This window comes from Pongo abelii, chromosome X (genome assembly GCF_028885655.2).
Source record: "Pongo abelii isolate AG06213 chromosome X, NHGRI_mPonAbe1-v2.0_pri, whole genome shotgun sequence".
Lineage (NCBI taxonomy): Eukaryota > Metazoa > Chordata > Mammalia > Primates > Hominidae > Pongo > Pongo abelii.
The window spans coordinates 50,528,788-50,546,848 of NC_072008.2; the positions used below are offsets into that span (position 1 = coordinate 50,528,788).

General features: G+C 39.8%; 1 protein-coding gene across 1 annotated transcript in view; it reads left to right on the forward strand.

Annotated features, from left to right (window-relative positions):
- The window catches only part of CCNB3 (cyclin B3), a 96,297-nt gene that overhangs the window by 31,751 nt on the left and 46,485 nt on the right, over nt 1-18,061 (forward strand). Inside the window, exons 3-4 of the mRNA XM_054544556.1 lie at nt 628-735; nt 6,890-7,020. Of these exons, the coding sequence (XP_054400531.1) occupies nt 628-735; nt 6,890-7,020 (239 nt within the window). The remainder of the gene's footprint in view (nt 1-627; nt 736-6,889; nt 7,021-18,061) is intronic.

The following is an 18,061-nucleotide window of genomic DNA, read 5'->3' on the forward strand; positions in this document are numbered from 1 at the left end:
AATAATAAACGTGCACAATAAATGTAATGTGCTTGAATCATCCCAAAACCAGCCCACCCCAGTGTCCGTGGAAAATTTGTCTTCCAAGAAACCAGTCCCTGGTGCCAAAAAGGTTAGGGACTGCTGTTTTAAAAGCTGCTTAACATAAGAGACCCTTAGATATTTGTTAAATTATTAAACTGATCTACCTGAAAAAGCTGCTTAACATAAGAGCACTTAGATATTTGTTAAATTATTAAACTGAGCTACCTGAAACATCTATATTAAAGCAATGACTAGGAATGGTAGGGGTGGTAGTGGTCTACCTTGGATAGGATAACCATAAGTATGAGAGAAGTAAGAGGAGAAATGAGCTTTACTGAGCTATATTTTGCTCATTTTGTGAGTTACACTGAAGGTCATCTTGCCTCCTCATAGACTTACCCCATTATCAATGTCTACTACCTTTAGGGACTTAAACAGCTCTGAGTGCCAGAATTTCCTTTTGTTATAGTTTATTGGGGTTTATTATATGCATCCTCAGTTACTTTGAGATTCTGGAATTCCCCTGAAGCCCTAAAGAGGACCCAAAGTCCCTGAAGAGACTGTTCACAATTGGATATACTCATTTACCTCTTACTTTTTTAGACGGGGGAGAATTGCCAAACGAAGATATCTCCATCTTCACTTCAGGAGTCTCCATCTTCACTTCAGGGAGCACTCAAAAAGAGATCAGCTTTTGAAGATCTCACTAATGTGAGTATGCTAGTCCAGTCCTTTGCTGTGGTTTTGCATAAGGCTTAGACATGCTGTTTCTTGAGGGACCTTTCCACTTTACCAGACCCTCTCTGGAATGTTGACAGCAAATTTTATTTGGGACCAATGACCCAGTTTCGGAAACTGCAGGGGCTCTGTTCCTGGCACATACCATCTGGAGCAGTTGGTGGAGTTCTCTGGAAGCAGCAGACAGTGATTATCAGATATGAAATTGCAGATAACTATGAGAACTATGGAATTTTGCATTAGATAAAGTCCAGAGGTGACTGCCCAGGCCTTCAAGGTAAGTATTTTGGTGGAATCATTGTAGTCTAGTGCAGTGTTTATCAATTCACACATTATGGACATTCTGAGCAGGACAATTTTTCTGTTGTGTAGGACTGATCTCAACTAGCACCCCTGGTCCTCAGGCATTAAATTCCACCAGCAGCCCAGTCATAGTGATAATCAAAAATGCCTCCAGATATACAGAACTGTTGAGAACCATAGTTCCATGATCCAGTCTTTATGAAGATCTAGAAATTCAATTTTGGCTAGAATTCTCTCAAGTAACCTCCCTTCTGGTATTATTAAGGTACCAGTAAAAATCAGAATTAATAGAATGTTGTTAATTGAATATAGAATCAGGCCAAAGGCAATCTTTGTCTTAGAAAATAATAATAACTGATACACCTACTGGGTGCTTACCATGTGTCAGGCACTATGCTAAGCATGTTATCCTGCATCAGCTCACTTAATCCTCATGTAATCCTATGGGGTAGATACTATAATCTCTTCTTTATAGATGAGGACTTCACCAATGTTGATTTTGAAGTCTGTATTATCTAGGCTATAGATAATCCTGGTGAACTATTCTTGCCCTGCATTATGTAGTATACTTATGTAGCTACCAGAATACTTGTATCTACTAAATAGTGTTTTACTCCCTTGGGCATAATTGGATAAGCATTGGTAAAGTTCTTTCCTTTAGATCCCTGCTCTTTAGATTCTGTATGGCCACCTTTTTGCAAATACAATCTCTTCCCTATACAGATTACAACATGGTTTTTTAAGTTACAGCTTTCTGCATAATTTCAGATTTACTATCAATTGGTAGAAAGAGCCGCTTCCCACACACACACTTGTAAGGTTAGATTAATTTCCTGACTTATTTAACCATGGATACAGAATTTGGCTGAAATAAGGTAGCCACAAATCAGGAGCAGATGCAGCCTATCTTAGTGTAACTTGCCTTGGCCCCTCCAAATCCCTGATGGGAGTACAGTGACACTGTGCAAGGAAAGTGTCTTAGTCCATGTGGGCAATTATCACAAAACACCTTAGACTGGGTAACTTAAAAACAACAGAAAGTTATTGCTCACAGTTCTGGAGGCTGAAAAGTCCAAGATCAGGGTGCTGGCAGATTTGGTATCTGGTGAGGGCCCGTTCCTCATGGATGACATCTTTTGCCTGTGCCCTCATGTGGTGGAAGAGGCAAACAAGCTTCCTCGGGCCTCTTTTACAAGGGCACTAATCCCATTCACAAGGGCTGTGCTCTCATGACTTAATCACTTCTCAAAAGGCCTATCTCTTTTTATTTTATTTTATTTTATTATTATTATACTTTAAGTTTTAGGGTACATGTGCACAATGTGCAGGTTAGTTACATATGTATACATGTGCCATGCTGGTGTGCTGCACCCATTAACTCGTCATTTAGCATTAGGTATATCTCCTAAAGCTATCCCTCCCCCCTCTCTTAATAGCATCACATTGGAGATTAGGTTTCAACATAATGAATTTCAAAGGGACACAAATATTCAGATCACAGCAGTAAAGTATCACAGCACATGAGAAACTTTCTTGTGACATCTCAGTCCCTTTTTTCATGAGTTTATCTTACCATTCAGAAAGAACAGATATACATGAAGTGTATCAATAATGGGAAATCCATGCAGGTATCTAGGACCCTCCTGATTCTCCAGCTGAATTGAGCATCCGTTTGGCCATATCCCCATGGGGTTAGGGGGCAGGGGAGCAAGGGATCTCTGAGCAGAGTCTCTGCTTCTAGCTCTCTAGCTGCTCAGAAAGTCCATTTACCGTTTGCACTCAAGTTCTGAAGATTTACCTTGGTTACCTTGAATGGTCTTTGGTGCCTTGCAGAGACAGTTCCATCATTACAATGTACCTAAACCATTCCTAGGGTTGGTTGGGCATTACTGCAGATATCTGAGCTCACCTATTTGACAGTTGAGGGCTCCTTTCTCTCTGGGTTTTGGAGGTTCCCTATATGATAATTTGCTTCTTACAGTCAGTATTATTAGGTCTCCATGTCTTCATCCCTGTGTTCTTCTCAACATTTGCCACAGTGAGATCCTGGCCTGCCAAAAAGAGTTAATCTGTTTTAATTAGTTAATCTGCTGTGAGTTTTTCTTTTCCTCTCCCTTATCGTTTCTAGCATGGGAAGGACTTATGATATTTAAGAACTGGTGCTAAGCCAGTAGACAAGGAGATAGGGCCTATATCCATGTTTGCCTAAATGGTTTTGTGTAAGTAGGACTTTCATTTATTTTTATTTATATACGTTATTTATTTTTTTGAGATAAAGTCTTGCTCTTCTGCCCAAGCTGGCATGATCACAGCTCACTGCAGCCTCAGCCTCTTGAATAGCTGGGACTACAGGTGATTTCCACCATGCCCAGCTAATTTATGTATTCTTTTTATAGAGATGGGATTTTGCCATATTGCCCAGGCTGGTCTTGAACTCCTAGGCTCAAGCAATCCTCCTGCCTCGACCTCCCAAAGTGCTGCGATTGTAGGTGTGAGCCACCACACCCAACCTTCACTTCTATTTTCCTATTTTATGGTGAAAGAATTATGGGGAAGTACAAGGTCCCCTTGAGCTTAAACTTGAAAATATCAGTGCTTTGTACCTGCATGTATGGCAAGTAGAGAGTTTCACCTTGGGAGTTATGAACTCCACCTCTTTCTTGCCATGAATGCGCCTCTTTTCCCATTCTGAATCTTGATTGTACGTATAAGGAGTTTGCAAAACTTTAGGTGAAGTTAAAATGGTGACTGTGCCAAGCTCTTTGAAAAGCAGAGGTAGATGACTTGAGGTCCTAAGAAAGAATTTCCTATTGGACTGTAGTTGTTTATTATGATCTGATGATACAAAGACATACTTTTTTTTCTACATTTAATTTGGAAATAACTTCAAATTTATGAAGTGTTGCAAAAATGAAAATTGTACAAAGAACACCAGTATACCCTTTACTAGATTACTTATTGTTGACATTTTGTCCCACATGCTTTCTCATTTGCTTGTATATGTCATGGTCCCTTTACCCCTAAGTACAGTGTGTATTTCCTAAGAATAGGGAAATTGTCTTATATAACCACAATATACTTATCAATTTTCTAAATTTACATTGATATAGCAGTTTTGTGTAATCAATCATCTATATTCCAATTTTGTCAGTTGACCTTATAACAACCTTTATTATAGCACGTTTTCCCCTCCAGTAAAGGATCCAGGCTAGGATCATGTATTGTATTTACTTGTCTTTTTAGCCTCTTAACCTGGAACATTTCCATAGCCTTTTTTTTTTTTAATGACGTTGCCATTTTTGAGGATACAGTCCCACCCAACTCCCCAGTTTGTAAAATAGAAAAGTCCTCATTTCTAATGTTTGCTTGTGACTAGATTGATACATTCTTGGCTAGGATACTGTGTAGGTTATGTTCTTGCTATCCTTCTCAAAGTATATCTGGAGACACAGGATGTCTGTCTGTCATTGATGATGTTAATTTTGATCACCTGGTCAAGATGTTGCCTGATTTTTGTACTGTATCATTATTGTTTATCTTTTTTCTCTTGCAACTAGTAAGGAATCTGTAGGACATACTCTACAAGCATGAGCCTTCCCTTCTCCACTGTTTATTATCAGTATGGACTCATGAGTTCATATTTTCCAGAGGTTTACTGTTCATTATTGTACTTTATTTTGGTGCTCAAATTGCCCCATCTTTGGCCAGTTAGGAGCACCTTCAATCTCACTACCGTGTCCTTGTGACATGCTCTCATAATTTTTTGAGCATTTTCTTTCCAGCTTAAAAAGATGTTCCAGACTCATCTTATGTCTCCTTTGTCCAAGCCCTGGAGTCAATCATTTCTCCAGAGTTCTGGTTCCCTTTAGTGGGGAGTGATATTAGATACCAAGATATTGATGCTAGATGTGCTATTAGGGTGTCTGCTTTTTCTGCCCACTCTGCAGACAGAGCTAGGAAATATCTGTATTTTTATATACACAAATGTGTACTTATACATATGTCTGTATATACAAATATATGTGTATAACTGGTTCTGTCTTGGGAGGATGTATGTGTCCAGGAATTTATCCATTTCTTCTAGATTTTCTAGTTTATGTGCATAGAGGTGTTTATAGTATTCTCTGATGGTTGTTTGTATTTCTGTGGGGTCATGGTGATATCACCCTTATTTCTGACTGTGTCTATTTTATTCTTCTCTCTTTTTTTATTAGTCTAGCTAACAGTCTGTCTGTTTTATTAATTTTTTTCAAAAAGCCAGCTCCTGGATTCGTTGATTTTTTTTAAGGTTTTTTTGTATCTCTCTCTCTCCTTCACTTCCACTCTGAATTCTGATTACTTCTTGTCTTTTGCTAGCTTTGGGGTTTGTTTTCTCTTGGTTCTCTAGTTCTTTTAGTCATGATGTTAGGTTGTCTATTTGAGATCTTTCTAGCTTTTTGATGTGGGCATTTAGTATATGTGCACACACATACCTATTTAGGAAATCATGAATTCGTGCAGCTTCAATTTCAATACATAAAATTCTTTCTTGGATTCACTAATCCTTATTTGTATGTTCTGTAATGAGAACCCTGGCTCCCAAGAACATCAACACATTTACTTAATACTGTAATACAGCTAAAAGAGTTTCAAAATGGCTTCATCCAAACCACTGTAATAAACAAACCTACTAAAAAGAGTTCCAGATTTATTAGCAATATCTACAACCCCCTGCAGACTTATCCTAATTGAGGATGTATACTTTGAAGGTGGTAGTCAAATACTATTTATAAGTGACTTGGATTGGTTATTTCTGATCTTTTCTTCTGCTTTCTTTTTTCCTTTAATGTAGTTATGGTACTTATTTGAAATATAATTAGGTTCATTTGTGTCATTTAATTTTTTAATTTTTAAAACTTTTTTGAGACAGGGTCTTGCTCTGTTGCCCAGTCTGGGGTACAGTAGCGTGGTTGAAGCTCACTATAGTCTTAACCTCCCGGACTCAAGCGATCCTCTTACCTCATTCCCCCAAGTAGCTGGGACCATAGGCATGTGCCACCACACTGAGCTATTTTTTTATTATTATTTTGTAGTGACAGGGTCTCCCTATGTTGCCCAGGCTGGTCTTGAACTCCTGGGCTCAAGTGATCCTCCCACCATGGCCTCTCAAAGTGTTGGGACTGCAGGCAAGAGCCACTGTGACTGGCCTGTTTGTTTCATTTTAAAGACATAACTTTAAGTGTATTTTTACTGACATTATTAACAGTCCCATGATCTTTCCTACTGTTTAATAGTGTTAGTCAGGATTAGAGTCTGTGTGGAACTCCCCAAAGCCCTGAGTTAAATAAATGCCACTTAGTGAGATGGGATAGATATATCACAGGTAGTATGTAGTGTTAGAGGTATTTCCTGAAGAGGCACACCCAGACAGCAAAGTCAATCATATTGCCGTTTTTCCCCTCTGAAAATCTTATGAGGTCAAAGTGGAGTATGATGTTAACACAGCATCTTTTCAGTTATGGGCCAGCTAGTAGGCCTGGCATAGAGCACAGAACTACATCCTGTATCTCTTGGAAACACATAGGGCTGCTAGTTAGCCAACACATACCAGTACTACTGCACTGGTTGTTTGATGCTAGCTTCCACTGTGATTGGTTGGCCCAGTGCCATACTGGTTGTGAGATGTTTGGATTATCACTCCTGGGAACACCCAACCAACTTATGTGGGTCAGGACTTTACTATGAGAGCCACCTTTTAGGTAATTTGTGGTTTTCTTCATTTTCTTGCCTCCTTCTTCTCCTGCCCCCTCACCCACCTTTTTTTTTTTTTTTTTTTTTTTTTCAGGCTTCTCAATGTCAACCTGTCCAGCCCAAGAAAGAAGCCAATAAAGAGTTTGTAAAAGATGTTTCCAAGAAGATAAACAAGAACACGCGTGCTCTTGGACTGGCCAAAAAGAATAAGCGGAATCTAAAATGGTGAGTGAGAGGGGACTCAGATGGCATTATTTTAGATGGTAGAGTATGTGACATCCTTTTGTCCCCATTGAGAACATATTTAGCGAGCCACAGTGGTGACTACCACATTAACCCTGGGTGCTGAGGTGGGCTCAGCTGTGGTTGCTGAAGAGTTATAGGCCTCTTCTGTCTCTCCTTTTTCATTATGTGTGTGCATATTGAAAGAGCTGTTGTCATTGGAAAATTTGCCAAAAGACCTTGTGCTCATCTTTTCCTGTCTTTCAGTAATTCAGTACCTGTTTGAGCTAGTCTGTGCTTTATAGTGTGGAGACAACTTAACTTTTCAGGGATTCTCAGCAGCTGACTGGTAGCTTGCCAGTCTGCTTATTTCATTAGAAGCTTTAGGGGAGGTTTGTCCCTTGTTACTGGAGATAAATTACTATCTCCCTAGAGCAAAAACATGTGGTTTTCAGCTGTTACAGGTACCGTTCACAGGTTCTACAAGTACAGATGCACATTCCCATTTAGGGCTGGAAAAATAATTTACCTCTAGGAAGACTTTATCCCCTCCTCATTCCAATGGGAATTATTCTTCAGGGACTGACTAATCTACATCTGAATAGATTAGATAGCTGGCTATTACAGGGCTAAAGTCAATCATATTGCCTTTTTCCCCTCTGAAAATCTTATGAGGTCAAGGTGGAGTGATGTTAACACAGCATCTTTTCAGTTATTTGCTAGCCAGAAGGCCTGGTATAGAGCACAGAACTACATCCTGTATCTCTTGGAAACATGTAGGGCTGCTATTTAGCCAACACATACCAGTACTATTGTACTCGTTGTTTGATGCTAGCTTCCACTGTGATTGGTTGGTGCAGTGCCATACTGGTTGTGAGATGTTTGGATTATCACTCCTGGGAACACCAAAGCGTAAGCTAAAAAGATTGGGTAACTCTAGAAAATAACACGCACAGTCCACAGGATATTTTGCTAATTACCCAGCAGAAAGAAGATTAGCATTTAGCCTTACTTGGTTTGCTGCTGAAATGGAATTCTGGAGTTTGCATGCATATTTTGACCTTAATTCTCTGCATTATTTTCTTTTGAATTTCTTTCATCATTCTGACTTTATTTTTTTATGTTTCTTTGTTTTATTATTATTATTATTATTATTATACTTTAAGTTTTAGGATACATGTGCACAACGTGCAGGTTTGTTACATATGTATACATGTGCCATGTTGGTGTGCTGCACCCATTAACTTGTCATTTAACATTAGCTATACCTCCTAATGCTATCCATCCCCCCTCCCCCCACCCCACAACAGTCCCTGGTGTGTGATGTTCCCCTTTCTGTGTCCATGTGTTCTCATTGTTCAATTCCCACCTATGAGTGAGAACATGCGGTGTTTGGTTTTTTGTCCTTGAGATAGTTTACTGAGAATGATGGTTTCCAGCTTCATCCATGTCCCTACAAAGGACATGAACTCATCATTTTTTATGGCTGCATAGTATTCCATGGTGTATATGTGCCACATTTTCTTAATCCAGTCTATCATTGTTGGACATTTGGCTTGGTTCCAAGTCTATGCTAATGTGAATAGTGCTGCAATAAACATATGTGTGCATGTGTCTTTATAGCAGCATGATTTATAATCCTTTGGGTATATACCCAGTAATGGGGTGGTTGGGTCAAATGGTATTTCTAGTTCTGGATCCCTGAGGAATCGCCACACTGACTTCCACAATAGTTGAACTAGTTTACAGTCCCACCAACAGTGTAAAAGTGTTCCTATTTCTCCACATCCTCTCCAGCACCTGTTGTTTCCTGACTTTTTAATGATCGCCATTCTAACTGGTGTGAGATGGTATCTCATTGTGGTTTTGATTTGCATTTCTCTGATGGCCAGTGATGATGAGCATTTTTTCATGTGTTTTTTGGCTGCATGAATGTCTTCTTTTGAGAAGTGTCTGTTCATATCCTTCGTCCACTTTTTGATGGGGTTGTTTGTTTTATTCTTGTAAATTTGTTTGAGTTCATTGTAGATTCTGGATATTAGCCCTTTGTCAGAAGAGTAGATTGCAAAAATTTTCTCCCATTCTGTAGGTTGCCTGTTCACTCTGATGGTAGTTTCTTTTGCTGTGCAGAAGCTCTTTTAGTTTAATTAGATCCCATTTGTCAATTTTGGCTTTTGTTGCCATTGCTTTTGGTGTTTTAGACATGAAGTCCTTGCCCATGCCTATGTCCTGAATGGTATTGCCTAGGTTTTCTTCTAGGGTTTTTATGGTTTTAGGTCTAACATGTAAGTCTTTAATCCATCTTGAATTAATTTTTGTATAAGGTGTAAGGAAGGGATCCAGTTTCAACTTTCTACATATGGCTAGCCAGTTTTCCCAGCACCATTTATTAAATAGGGAATCCTTTCCCCATTGCTTGTTTTTGTCAGGTTTGTCAAAGATCAGATAGTTATAGATATGCGACATTATTTCTGAGGGCTCTGTTCTGTTCCATTGATCTATATCTCTGTTTTGGTGCCAGTACCATGCTGTTTTGGTTACTGTAGCCTTGTAGTATAGTTTGAAGTCAGGTAGTGTGATGCCTCCAGCTTTGTTCTTTTGGCTTAGGATAGACTTGGCAATGCGGGCTCTTTTTTGGTTCCATATGAACTTTTAAAGAAGTTTTTTCCAATTCTGTGAAGAAAGTCATTGGTAGCTTGATGGGGATGGCATTGAATCTATAAATTACCTTGGGCAGTGTGGCCATTTTCACGATATTGATTCTTCCTACCCATGAGCATGGAATGTTCTTCCATTTGTTTGTATCCTCTTTTATTTCCTTGAGCAGTGGTTTGTAGTTCTCCTTGAAGAGGTCGTTCACGTCTCTTGTAGGTTGGATTCCTAGGTGTTTTATTCTCTTTGCAGCAATTGTGAATGGGAGTTCACTCATGATTTGGTTTCCTGTTTGTCTGTTATTGGTGTATAAGAATACTTGTGATTTTTGCACATTGATTTTGTATCCTGAGACTTTGCTGAAGTTGCCTATCAGCTTAAGGAGATTTTGGGCTGAGTCAATGGGATTTTCTAGATATACAAGCATGTCATCTGCAAACAGGGACAATTTGACTTCTTCTTTTCCTAATTGAATGCCCTTTATTTCCTTCTCCTGCCTGATTGTTGTGGCCAGAACTTCCAACACTATGTTGAATAGGAGTGGTGAGAGAGGGCATCCCTGTCTTGTGCCAATTTTCAAAGGGAATGCTTCCAGTTTTTTTCCATTCAGTATGATATTGGCTGTGGGTTTGTCATAGATAGCTCTTATAATTTTGAGATACGTCCCATCAGTACCTAATTTATTTAGAGTTTTTCCATGAAGGGTTGTTGAATTTTGTTGAAGGCCTTTTCTGCATCTATTGAGATAATCATGTGGTTTTTGTCTTTGGTTCTGTTTATATGCTGGATTACATTTGTTGATTTTCATATGTTGAACCAGCCTTGCATCCCAGGGATGAAGCCCACTTGATCATGGTGGATAAGCTTTTTGATGTGTTGCTGTATTCAGTTTGCCAGTATTTTATTGAGGATTTTTGCATCAATGTTCATCCAAGATATTGGTCTAAAATTCTCTTTTTCTGTTGTGTCTCTGCCCGGCTTTGGTATCAGGATGATGCTGGCCTCATAAAATGAGTTAGGGAGGATTCCCTCTTTTTCTATTGATTGGAATAGTTTCAGAAGGAATGGTACCAGCTCCTCCTTGTACCTCTGGTAGAATTCGGCTGTGAATCCATCTGGTCCTGGACTTTTTTTGGTTGGTAAGCTATTAATTATTGCCTCAATTTCAGAGCCTGTTATTGGTCTGTTCAGAGATTCAACTTCTTCCTGGTTTAGTCTTGGGAGAGTGTATGTGTCAAGGAATTTATCCATTTCTTCTAGATTTTCTAGTTTATTTGCGTAGAGGTGTTTATAGTATTATCTGATGGTAGTTTGTATTTCTGTGGGATCAGTGGTGATATCCCCTTTGTCATTTTTTATTGTGTTTATTTGATTCTTCTCTCTTTTCTTCTTTATTAGTCTTGCTAGTGGTCTATCGATTTTGTTGATCTTTTCAGAAAACCAGCTCCTGGATTCATTGATTTTTTGAAGGGTTTTTTGTGTCGCTATTGCCTGCATTTCTGCTCTGATCTTGGTTATTTCTTGCTTTCTGCTAGCTTTTGAATGTGTTTGCTCTTACTTCTCTATTTCTTTTAATTGTGATGTTAGGGTGTCAATTTTAGATCTTTCCTGCTTTCTCTTGTGGGCATTTAGTGCTATAAATTTCCCTCTACACACTGCTTTGAATGTGTCCCAGAGATTCTGGTATGTTGTGTCTTTGTTCTCATTGGTTTCAAAGAACATCTTTATTTCTGCCTTCATTTCGTTATGTACCCAGTAGTCATTCAGGAGCAGGTTGTTCAGTTTCCATGTAGTTGAGCGGTTTTGAGGGAGTTTCTTAATCCTAAGTTCTAGTTTGATTGCACTGTGATCTGAGAGACAGTTTGTTATCGTTTCTGTTCTTTTACATTTGCTGAGGAGTGCTTTACTTCCAACTATGTGGTCAATTTTGGAATAGGTGTGGTGTGGTACTGAAAAGAATATATATTCTGTTGATTTGGGGTGGAGAGTTCTGTAGATGTCTACTAGGTCCACTTGGTGCAGATCTGAGTTCAATTCCTGGATATCCTTGTTAACTTTCTGTCTCGTTGATCTGTCCGATGTTGACAGTGGGGTGTTAAAGTCTCCCATTATTATTGTGTGGGAGTCTACGTCTCTTTGTAGGTCAGTAAGGACTTGCTTTATGAATCTGGGTCCTCCTGTATTGGGTGCATATATATTTAGGATAGTTAGTTCTTCTTGTTGAATTGATCCCTTTACCATTATGTAATGGCCTTCTTTGTCTCTTTTGATCTTTGTTGGTTTAAAGTCTGTTTTATCCGAGACTAGGATTGCAACCCCTGCCTTTTTTTGTTTTCCATTTTCTTGGTAGATCTTCCTCCATCCCTTTATTTTGAGCCTATGTGTGTCTCTGCCCGTGAGATGGGTTTCCTGAATACAGCACACTGATGGGTCTTGACTCTTTATCCAATTTGCCAGTCTGTGCCTTTTAATTGGAGCATTTAGCCCATTTACATTTAAGGTTAGTATTGTTATGTGTGAATTTGATCCTGTCATTATGATGTTAGCTGGTTATTTTGCTCGTTAGTTGGTGCAGTTTCTTCCTATCCTTGATGGTCTTTACAATTTGGCATGTTTTTGCAGTGGCTGGTACTGGTTGTTCCTTTCCATGTTTAGTGCTTCCTTCAGGAGCTCTTTTAGGGCAGGCCTGGTGGTGACAAAATCTCAGCATTTGCTTGTCTGTAAAGTATTTTATTTCTCCTTCACTTATGAAGCTTAGTTTGGCTAGATATGAAATTCTGGGTTGAAAATTCTTTTCTTTAAGAATGTTGAATATTGGCCCCGACTCTCTTCCGGCTTGTAGGGCTCCTGCCGAGAGATCAGCTGTTAGTCTGATGGGCTTCCCTTTGTGGGTAACCCGACCTTTCTCTCTGGGTGCCCTTAACATTTTTTCCTTCATTTCAACTTTGGTGAATCTGACAATTATGTGTCTTGGAGTTGCTCTTCTTGAGGAGTATCTTTGTGGCATTCTCTGTATTTCCTGAATTTGAATGTTGGCCTGCCTTGCTAGATTGGGCAAGTTCTCCTGGATAATATCCTGCAGAGTGTTTTCCATCTTGGTTCCATTCTCCCTGTCACTTTCAGGTACACCAATTAGACGTAGATTTGGTCTTTTCACATAGTCCCATATTTCTTGGAGGCTTTGTTCATTTCTTTGTATTCTTTTTTCTCTAAACTTCTCTTCACACTTCATTTCATTCATTTCGTCTTCCATCACTGATACCCTTTCTTCCAGTTGATCGCATCGGTTACTGAGGCTTGTGCTTTCATCACGTAGTTCTCGTGCCATGGTTTTCAGCTCCATCAGGTCCTTTAAGGACTTCTCTGCATTGGTTATTCTAGTTATCCATTTGTCTAATTTTTTTAAAAAGTTTTTAACTCCTTTGCCATTGGTTTGAACTTCCTCCTTTACCTCAGAGTAGTTTGTCTTCTGAAGCCTTCTTCTCTCAACTTGTCAAAGTCATTCTCCATCCAGCTTTGTTCTGTTGCTGGTGAGGAGCTTTGTTCCTTTGGAGGAGGAGAGGTGCTCTGACTTTTAGAGTTTCCGGTTTTTCTGCTCTGTTTTTTCCCCATCTTTGTGGTTTTATCTACATTTGGTCTTTGGTGATGGTGATGTACAGATGGGATTTTGGTGTGGATGTCCTTTCTGTTTGTTAGTTTTCCTTCTAACAGTCAGGACCCTCAGCTGCAGGTCTGCTGGAGTTTGCCGGAGGTCCACTCCAGACCCTGTTTGCCTGGGTATCAGCAGCGGTGGCTGCACAACAGTGGATATTGGTGAACTGCAAATGTTGCTGCCTGATCATTCCTCTGGAAGTTTTGTCTCAGAGGAGTACCCGGCCGTGTGAGGTGTCAGTCCGCCCCTACTGGGGGGTGCCTCCCAGTTAGGCCACTTGGGGGTCAGGGACCCACTTGAGGAGGCAGTCTGCCCATTCTCAGATCTCAAGCTGCGTGCTGGGAGAACCACTACTCTCTTCAAAGCTGTCAGACAGGGACATTTAAGTCTGCAGAGGTTATTGCTGTCTTTTGTTTGTCTGTGCCCTGCCCCCAGAGGTGGAGCCTACAGAGGCAGGCAGGCCTCCTTGAGCTGTGGTGGGCTCCACCCAGTTCGAGCTTCCCGGCTGCTTTGCTTACCTACTCAAGCCTGGGCAATGGCGGGCGCCCCTCCCCCAGCCTTGCTGCCGCCTTGCAGTTTGATCTCAGACTGCTGTGCTAGCAATGAGCGAGGCTCTGTGGGTGTAAGACCCTCTGAGCCAGGTGCGGGATATAATCTCCTGGTGTGCCGTTTGTTAAGCCCATTGGAAAAGTGCAGTATTAGGGTGAGAATGACCCGATTTTCCAGGTGCCATCTGCCACCCCTTTCTTTGACTAGGAAAGGGAATTCCCTGACCCCTTGCACTTCCTGGGTGAGGCGATGCCTCACCCTGCTTCAGCTCATGCATGGTGCGCTGCACCCACTGTCCTGCACCCACTGTCTGGCACTCCCCAGTGAGATGAACCCGGTATCTCAGTTGGAAATGCAGAAATCACCCATCTTCTGTGTCGCTCACGCTGGGAGCTGTAGACTGGAGCTGTTCCTATTTGGCTATCTTGTCTCCACCATCATTCTGACTTTAGCAGGGCAGTCCTCACAAATGCCATAAACATTCTTCTCTTCACTCAGGGTTCAGTGGAAAAGACCCTAATAATAGTAGGAAAACTAGTAATAGCTGCCATTTATTGAGAGCTCACTGTAATCACAGAAGTATAATCATTAAGTCTTTTTTTTTTGGTAACAGCTTTATTGAGATATAATTTGCATACCAAACAGTTCACCCATTTAAAGTATATAATTCAATGGTATTTAGTATATTCACAATTACATAGCCATGACAATCAATTTTAGGACATTTTCATTAACTCCAAAGAAACCCTGTACCTTTGGTTATCACCTCTCAATACCCCCAACCTGCCAGGCTTTGGGCAACCACTAATCTACTTTCTGTCTCTATATAGATTTCCCTATTCTGGATGTTTCATACAAATGGAATTAGACAATATGTGGTCTTTTGTGTCTAGCTTCTCTCACTTAGCATGTTTTTGAGGTTATCCATGTCATAGTAGGTTATCAGTACTTCATTTCTTTTTGTTGCCAAGTAATATTTCATTGCATATATACAACACATTTGGTTTACCCATCCATCAGTTGATAGATATTTGCATTGTTTCTACCTTTTGGTTATTGTGAATAGTGCTGCTATGAATATTTGTGTATACCTTTTTGTTTGAACACTTGTTTTCAGTTCTTTTGTGTATATACTTAGGAGTGTGGTTGCTGGGTCATATGGTAATTCTGTGCTCCATGTATTGAGGAACTGCCAAGCTGTATTCCATAGTGGCTACACCATTTTGCATTTCCTCCAGCAGTGTATTTACTGGAGGAAATGTAAAATGGTATAGCCACTGTGGAATGGTGGCAGTCTTTTGTTTTTTTTTTTGTTTTTCCTCGAGACAGAGTCTCACTCTGTCACCCAGGCTAGAGTGAAATGGCACGATCTTGGCTCGCTGCAAACTCTGCCTCCTGGGTTCCAGTGATTCTCGTGCCTCAGCCTCCCGAGTAGCTGGGATTACAGGTGCCCACAACCACACCCAGCTAATTTTTATATTTTTAGTAGAGATGGGGTTTTGCCATGTTGGCCAGGCTGGTCTCAAACTCCTGACCTCAGGTGATCGGCCTGCCTCGGCCTCCCAAAGTGCTGGGATTACAGGAGTGAGCCACCATGCCCAGCTGGCAGTGTTTTTCTTTTTTAAACACCCATCATGGTGGGTGTGAAGTGGTATCTCATTATGGTTTTTAGGTTTGTATTTCTCTGACTAATGATGTTGAGCATCATTTATGTGCTTATTGGCTATTTGATACTTCTTTGGAGGAATGTCTGTTCGGATCTTTTGCCCATTTTTTATGCTTTTATTTCTTAATTTTTTAATTTTATTTTTAATTGACATATAATAATTGTAAATAGTTGTTGGTCTTTGTATTGTTGAGTTGTAAGAGTTCTTTATATATTTTAGATACAAGTCCCTGATCAGATATGAGTTGCAAATAGTTTCATCCATTTTTTGGATTATCTTTTCACTTTGTTGATGATGTCCTTTGAAGTACAGAAATTTTTAATTCTGAAGAAGTCTAATTTATTTTTTCTTTTGTTTATGATTTTGATGTCATGCCTAAGAAACCACTGCCAAATCCCAGGTTAAGAAAATTTACACCTGTTTTCTTCTAAGAATTTTAAAGTTTTAGCTCTTAACTTAGGGTTTTGATCTATTTTCAGTTAATTTTTATTGGCGATGTGTATTAGGAGCCTTAACTTCATTGTTTTGAGTGCGGATATCCAGTTTTTCCAGCACTATTTGTTGAGAAAACTAACCTTTCTTAATTGTCTTGGCACCCTTCTTGGAAATCAGTTGACCATAAATGTGTTTATATATGGACTCTCAATTTTATTCCATTTATCTGTATGTCTCTCATTAACTATCATTATGCCAGTACCATATTGTCTTGATTATTGCAGCTTCATGTTGTGTTTTGAAATTGGGAAGTGTGACTCCTCCAAATTTTGTTCTTCTTTTTCAAGATTGTTTTGATTATTTTGGTTTCCTTGCAGTTCTGTATAAATTTTAGAATCAGCTTGTCACAACCATCTGATTTTTGACAAATCTAACAAAAACAAGAAATGGGGAAACGATTCCCTATTTAATAAATGGTGCTGGGAAAACTGGCTAGCCATATGGAGAAAGCTGAAACTGGATCCCTTCCTTACACCTTATACAAAAATTAATTCAAGATGAATTAAAGACTTACATGTTAGACCTGAAACCATAAAAATCCTAGAAGAAAACCTAGGCAATACCATTCAGGACATAGGCATGGGCAGGGACTTCATGTCTAAAACACCAAAAGCAATGGCAACAAAAGCCAAAATTGACAAATAGGATCTAATTAAACTAAAAGAGCTTCTGCACAGCAAAAGAAACTACCATCAGAGTGAAAAGGCAACCTACAGAATGGGAGAAAATTTTTGCATTCTACTCATCTGACAAAGGGCTAATATCCAGAATCTACAATGAACTCAAACAAATCTACAAGAAAAAAACAAACAACCCCATCAACAAGTCGGCGAAGGATATGAACAGACGCTTCTCAAAAGAAGACGTTTATGCAGCCAAAAGACACATGAAAAAATGCTCATCATCACTGGCCATCAGAGAAATGCAAATCAAAACCACAATGAGATACCATCTCACGCCACTTAGAATGGCGATCATTAAAAAGTCAGGAAACAACAGGTGCTGGAGAGGATGTGGAGAAATGGGAACACTTTTACACTGTTGGTGGGACTGTAAACTAGTTCAACCATTGTGGAAGTCAGTGTGGCGATTCCTCAGGGATCTAGAACTAGAAATACCATTTGACCCAGCCATCCCATTACTGGGTATATACCCAAAGGATTATAAATCATGCTGCTATAAAGACACATGCACATGTATGTTTATTGCAGCACTATTCACAATAGCAAAGACTTGGAACCAAGCCAAATGTCCAACAATGATAGACTGTATTAAGAAAATGTGGCACATATACACCATGGCACATGTACACCATGGCACATATACACATATACTATGCAGCCATAAAAAATGATGAGTTCATGTCCTTTATAGGGACATGGATGAAGCTGGAAACCATCGTTCTCAGCAAACTATCTCAAGGACAAAAAACCAAACACCACATGTTCTCACTCATAGGTGGGAACTGAACAATGAGAACACATGGACACAGGAAGGGGAACATCACACACCAGGGACTGTTGTGGGGTTGGGGGAGGGGGGAGGGATAGCATTAGGAGATATAGCTAATGTTAAATGATGAGTTAATGGGTACAGCACACCAACATGGCATATGTATACATACGTAACTAACCTGCACGTTGTGCACATGTACCCTAAAACTTAAAGTAAAAAAAAAAAAAAAAAAGAATCAGCTTGTAAATTTCTACAAACAAGCTAGCTGGGATTCTTATACAAATTGCCTTGGATCTGTGGATCAACTTGGGAAGTATTAATATGGTTTTTTTTTTCTTTCTTTTCTTTCTTCTTCTTTTTTTTTTTGACGGAGTCTTGCTCTGCCACCCAGGCTGGAGTGTGGTGGTGCAATCTTGGCTCACTGTAACCTCCACCTCCCAGGTTCAAGCGATTCTCATGCCTCAGCCTCCCCGAGTAGCTGGGATTACAGGTGTGTGGCCACCACACCAGCTTAATTTTTTTTTTTTCGTATTTTTGTAGAGACATGGTTTCACTATGTTGGGCAGGCTGGTCT